Source organism: Elaeis guineensis, chromosome 4 (genome assembly GCF_000442705.2).
Source record: "Elaeis guineensis isolate ETL-2024a chromosome 4, EG11, whole genome shotgun sequence".
Lineage (NCBI taxonomy): Eukaryota > Viridiplantae > Streptophyta > Magnoliopsida > Arecales > Arecaceae > Elaeis > Elaeis guineensis.
The window spans coordinates 26,763,688-26,770,086 of NC_025996.2; the positions used below are offsets into that span (position 1 = coordinate 26,763,688).

The 6,399-nt window shown below is 40.7% G+C and overlaps 1 protein-coding gene across 2 annotated transcripts; it reads left to right on the plus strand.

Annotated features, from left to right (window-relative positions):
- The first annotated feature begins 510 nt into the window (after nucleotides 1-510).
- Nucleotides 511-5,867, plus strand: LOC105035844 (NDR1/HIN1-like protein 26). 2 transcript variants are annotated; one of them, XR_012140808.1, is made up of 3 exons: nucleotides 511-1,215; nucleotides 5,102-5,389; nucleotides 5,496-5,867. XR_012140808.1 is itself a non-coding variant. In XM_019847457.3 (2 exons), exon 1 carries the CDS (start codon nucleotides 581-583, stop codon nucleotides 1,211-1,213), a length of 633 nt encoding a protein of 210 aa, XP_019703016.1. In that variant the 5' UTR covers nucleotides 511-580; the 3' UTR covers nucleotides 1,214-1,215; nucleotides 2,499-3,132. The 2 variants fall into 2 exon arrangements, 1 of the variants encoding a protein (XP_019703016.1); XM_019847457.3 differs by lacking the exons at nucleotides 5,102-5,389; nucleotides 5,496-5,867 and adding an exon at nucleotides 2,499-3,132.
- Nucleotides 5,868-6,399: the final 532 nt, after the last annotated feature.

Genomic DNA, 6,399 nt, shown 5'->3' on the forward strand with positions numbered 1-6,399 from the left:
TCAAACCCCTATGATGGTTACCAAAGTGGGATTTGATCCTATATTTCTTACAAAACCACCAAAAAAAACTTCACCAACAAGGAATTAGACATTTTCTGTATCTAACTTTCTTTGTTCGAGAACTATGATAGATGGAAGCCCTGTTGAGATCATGGTGAGAGTAGCATCCAAACTCATATTAATGGTATTCAATATCCAACGACCTTATCAATTGAACCAATTTGGTCCCCAAACTTTACAACCACCCAATAGCCAGCTTGATCCCGTTATAGTGATGGGCCCAAAGAGCAATAGTCCCAGCTAGCAAGAGGCAAAATGAGAAAGGATACATACCATGTCTGTATCCAATGTGGCTGCAATTATAGCGTCTACTAACCTTCCAATCACGACAACTCCGACCGATCCAATTAACCATAGCTACTAGTCAAAAGCTGGGTGTCACAAAAAATAATTGCTAGCTTTGTGCATGATTACGAAACCCCACCTTTTTTTGATATTAAAACCCTTCATCTCCAACTCCTTCCACCATCCTTCCTCCCCCAACTACTGCACCCCCCACCATCCCACCCTTCTCCAGCAAATGTCTCTCTACCTCACAAGCTCTCCCAAAGACTGCTCAAAGAAAGGCTTCCACATTAACAAGCTCAACAAGAAGCTCCTCTACACCCTCTCCACCCTCATCCTCTCCATCCTCTCTGCAACCTTCCTCATCTGGCTCATCCTCCACCCCTCCAAGCCAGAATTCTCCCTCAGGGACACCTCCCTCTACGAGCTCAGCCTCTCCTCTCCCCACCTCCTCAACTCCACCATCCAAACCACCATAGTCTCCAAGAATCCCAATGACCGGGTGGGCATCTACTACGACCAGCTCCGAGTTTATGCGGCCTACAAAGGCCAGCAGATCACCGCCGACTCCTTACTCCCACCCTTCTACCAAGGCCACCAGGATAGCAATCTCTTGTCGGCCTCCTTGCATGGGACCGGCATGCCGGTTGCACCCTCCTTCGGCTATGAAGTGGGCCGTGACCAGACCGCCGGGAGGTTATACCTCGGCCTCAAGCTCGATGGGCAGCTCCGGTGGAAGGTCGGGACGTGGGTCTCCGGGAGGTACCGCTTCGATGTCGACTGCATGGCCGTCATAGCAATTAGGCCCGGGGACACCTCGGGGCTGCTCAGTTCGGTGCAAGGCAATCAGTGTTCCACCACCGTTTGATGGTGAGAGTAGTAGCAGTAGTGCATGGCTAGTCTACAGTGTATGTTTGAGTTTTTGTTCGTAGTCTACTTGCACTTTCTTTAACCTGTTGTGTGGTTGAATCTAGACTGATCCTTTTGTGCACCTTTTACATGCTTTGTATGACTTTATGATTAATTGGTGAAGATGGGCAGTGGATTACTGGGTGCATTTCTTTATTGGGTTTTGGGAGTGGGAAGTGATGAGGAGGTTGGGATCTTTGCTTTGCTTTTCGCGTATGGTGGTGTGTAAGGGGATAGGAGGTGATGATGAGATTCTGAGTAGATTGGGTGGGACGAAAAAATTTTGGAGGGAGATGGGGTTACTCTTTAGCCTAAGGATCTTCTGAGTTTCCATCACAACCCTTGACCTTCAACTATTGGACTAATGTGTATAGTTCCACTCCACCACTTGGTACTCATATTTTTGATTTCTGTCCCATTTTTCTTCCCTTTTGTTTAACCAATGATGCTTGTCTTCTGGTGAATTGATAGAAGACTATCTGCATATGAGAAGATTTGCAGTCCTAAAACGTCAGTGAAAATAATATATATGAATCAAATGGCCTACACATGTAAGACCTTGATTGGTTTAAAATTCTCGTCAATGTAAATGAGAAATTATGAATGGCCTACATAAGTAAAACAATTATAAATGGTGGCGCCCATCTTCAGTATATGTTGTAATCCAATGAATCAGTCACACTCGTTTGATTGATGCATCTTCAGTATTGTTTGGACTTCATGACAGACTAACAGTGTAGAGGATCCGATCGAATTTAATTCTGCATCACCACAAACATATAGATGCGTATGAATCTGCAAACTATGGCCCAAAGAGCACGTACTTTGGGATTTCTCTTGGCATGCTCGTACATTTTGCCTACTTTTATACACATCAACTAGAACATGGACTCAATTGGCCCTTCAATTGGAAAAAGGTTTTGAAGGCATCCTCCAACGTTATATATGCTAATTACAAACTTTATATGCAACACTTTTCATTTAATACTTGCGCTGTCCATTTAAATAGAATAATTTTGGAATTTGCATCTAGTGCCATCTAAAAGTAAATTTTTGTTAAATATATAGTGCTTGATCGAATCATGTTTTTTTTTAAAAAAAAAATTTTGTTTGTTATTTTTGTTGCGATGACTAATATGCATTATTTAATTTTAAGAAATTATTCAGAAGAAAAAAAAAACATGATGGACCCAAAAAAAAAAAAATGATGCAAATAATGCTAATACTTTTTTTCACAATTGTAGGTAACGGTTTCTAAATGGTTTGTTGCTAAGTGAAATGGGGATCTTGGAACCTTTTTTTCAAAAAAGAAGAGGGCTTGATCATGTTATAATCAGCCAATATGAACTAGAAAAATGCTTCCAAATTGGGGACACAAATGTTGCTCGAGCGCAATTGTTTTGCATGCACACTTTGAGGCTCATCCAAAGATATCTCTTTTGAGGATCATGTGTGAGACATAGTCACATATAAATTCATTGTTTCTGCAACTTAGAAGGCCTCTCAGTTATGATGAAAATGCTGAATGGGAAGAGACTGGGACCATATTGTATCTGACAACACCTGGCAGAGGACCTATTACTCATATATAGAGGATTTAAGTAGCTGCTATTTAATTTATTCGTGCTAGTATGAGAGGAATCAAATGCCTTTCTTTTTTTTTTTGCACCTTACTTGGAAGACAGAGAAAGTATGAAGGTTACAGGAGAAGTGCTTGCCAAGAAGGGAGGGTATCAGTTTGGGATGCAGTTTTTGTAACCAGGCGGAATTTGTTAATAACAACTTCTTACACTGTCCCTTTGCTAAAGGGAATTGGATAAAGATTAAATCAAAACTGAAATTCCGAGGTTATTCACTTCTTTATCTTCTCTTTGGACAATTTGCGTTAAAAGGAAAAAAAAAAGGATTCACAAAGCTTCAAAACTTGCATGGGACAACTTGGTTCCTGTAATATGCTGGTCCATCTAGAGAGAAAGAAGCAATAGGATACCTTTGCAAAAGAACTGAACCTCGGATACAATATCTATTTCTGCTCTACATCTCTTCAAGGATTAGTCTTATTTAGGAAATTCTAAAAGAAAAGAGGCTCATGTGAGCATGGAATTCCTCAACTTCGCTTCTTCTTTAGTTTTATTCTTTTGTTTTCCCTTTTTTTTTATGTCTTCCTCTTTTCTCTCCCTCTCCCTTCCTCATAACTTCTTTTTGTAATTAATTGGGTGGGTTATTGCCTCCCTTCTGCTCGGAAAAAAAAAAAAAAGGATACATAAAATATTGAGGCCCAAACTTGGTGGTTTAAGGTTATAGGTTGAATTGAGATAGTGGTGATGTGATTTTCTTAATTATTGTGGTCCTCATCCTCCTCTCCTCAAGGGAAAGTTACGCAATCTAATTATTAGACGGTGTTGCTTAGAGCTGACTTGTATCATTACAGAAATTCATGACTATTAAGAGGTAATTAATCTAATTTTGATCATAGAGGGAACTTTGTATTAACCAAAAACTTCAAGCGCGTGGGGCCACCATGGGACACGGAAAGGTGGAGAGTTGAGATAGAATTCTAGGATAGGCTCATGGGTAGACTAATCTGTAGAATCTCTCCTGAATGTTCTTTTGGCTTGGCTCTAATACCATCTGACTTCTCTGGTTGCCTTTTTAACTTTGTTTAGTTCCTTTAAGTGATTGCTTAATTATACTAAATCTTGGTGGAGTCTTTTTGTTATTTATTTGTATTATGTCAGCGGCCCAGCAGATGCTTTGTTTAAAAAGTGTAAGATACATCCAGTGATTCTAGTTGAGGCTTGTCTGAACTCACCTGGTAGGTAGAATCACTTGCTCGCAAGGATCGGGTTATGAGTTCATCTTTCAATCTTCCTCGCATTGGCCAGCCAATTTGCTGCTCGATTCTCTTGTCCGGCATGCGCGTTGGAGAACCATAGAAGACCCTACTAAGTTATGGCCTGTCCCATTTTTCTTTCGCGCATATTATCATGTTTGTAATAACCTCAGACTTAATAAAAGCCCCAGAGTTAATAAAGCATTATTCTGATAAGGATGGCAATGGGGTCAGTTCAAATAGTATGCATGTCCGCTTGGTTGCAGAATAGATCAGAAGTCAGTCAACTCAAGTCCAATATACCTATTCAATAGGTCAAAAATTCAGATCCAATTTTGACCATTTATTAAATGGATAATCTAACTCGACTTACACTTGAAACAAGTTAGACAGATTGAATAGTTAAGTATTGCCATCCCTATCTTCCAATAAAATAGAGGACTAGAACATCTAAATCAAGTTTGATCCACATCCTACATCATCCGACCAGACCAAGCATTGCAATCAGCCTACTTGCAGTGTAGCCATGCATCTAATTCTATAATCTGGGGAAGGCGATGTATGTAGATGAATCTTACCTACATGTTCGTGTAGGTTAGGCTTTTCCATGACACAATTATGTCCATTTCCAAATGGTTTCAAGCGCAAGAGAAAGCAACAGGAGACGGTCGCCTGCACGGAAGACGGTCCCGCTTGAGACGCATGTGATGTTTCTTTTCTCACTCGAGACGACACCCGATCGTGCATCGGACCAGAACAAGTCTCCACAATCCAAAGCAATCCCAACAACCGATCATAATCATGACAACACCACTTCCCTTCCACTGCACCCCAACTTTAAAGTATGTCACATTAATGGGGACTGCTAACTGCTTTGCTTTGAAATCCAAATTCCACCCACCCGTCGCAAACACTCGAGTGGCCATGTGCTCTCCTTGGTTCGGATGCTCCTTATCAAGTCTTGGTCCATCTAAGATTGCCATTTAGGCCTAATGAACGCCATTATTGTTGCAGGACCTTTAAGTTGTGAGGCCTGACAGGTGAAAGTGACGCGAAGAGATGGAGATGGAAATGGTGATGCGGGGTCATGCTACCAAAAAGACTAAAAAAGGTGAATGGCATGGAAGGCAAGGTCAGGCTTTTATTTAATAAATCACATCTTTCATATTCCAAGATACGGTACGCCAAGGTCATCCTCGCTTTTTAGAAGTTGCTGTTGCCCTCAAAACTTGTGTTTCCACAACTTGGAAAGGTGGAGGGATCCATCTAGTCTGCATCCGATTAAAAACTTCTTGGCTTGCAGTGAGTATGCATCATTCTATTTTATTAATATCTAAATACCGAGATCCAATATCATTTTGAATTGGAACTTGTAAGAAGAAAAGCCCGCATTTACTGTTTCTTTCAGACAAGTATAGGAGGTGTGATGAATACAACTAGTATGGAGCAATGCTGGGAGCCAGCAGCCACTCACTGTTTCTAAAAAGCAAGGAGAGTGGAGAGGAGCCCAATAAGAAGGGAGAGAGTGATCTGATTTGTTATCAGATTTCAGGGTGCTCTTCGTGTGAAAGGAGAGACTGGGACGTTCGAGGCCAAAAAGAACTACCTAGAGCCGGACCCTTAAAGTTGTACTTGAAACGGAGCACAGAACAAAGAACCAGGAGAGAAGACCGGCAGAGTGCTGCCAAATGATCGGGGAGTGGGAATAAAGAGAAATCATGACGAAGGCTGCCTTAGCTAGCAAGTAACTCTAAGTTAGCAGCCGAATAACGATTTTATAGGTTCTTGGGTTTGATACCAAGTTTATATTGCATACTTTTGCATTTTAATATTTTGGCACGTGAACTGACAAAGACCAGTAACAGTGGTGGTGCAGGGAATGTCCGGACAAAGTTTTTAACGAAAACTCGACGGATCCATTTGAATACTTTTACGGAGGATTAGATTGAAAATTCTGTAGGAATTGATCCTATTCATCCACCCAGCTTTCGTATTCTAAGAATCTACCCAAATCCAATCAGATTCTAGTTTTTGGACTGTATAAAGAAAAAAATCTCCATACATCTTTTCCTCCGAAAAAATTTGGAGTTGGAGTTTGATTGATACATGCCCATGCTTAAATAGATGATCTAATTCATATATTTTACAAAATTTTTAGCCTGATTTTAAAGGAATAGCCATAGAGGCCCTTGGTGATCTCAACTCAATTTGTTGGCACCCCTCAAGATGAAAGATTCTAGATTTAATCTAGCCCATATAGTGAAAACATATTTTTCAAAAAAAAAAAAGATAAATTAATAGAGTACGGGCAG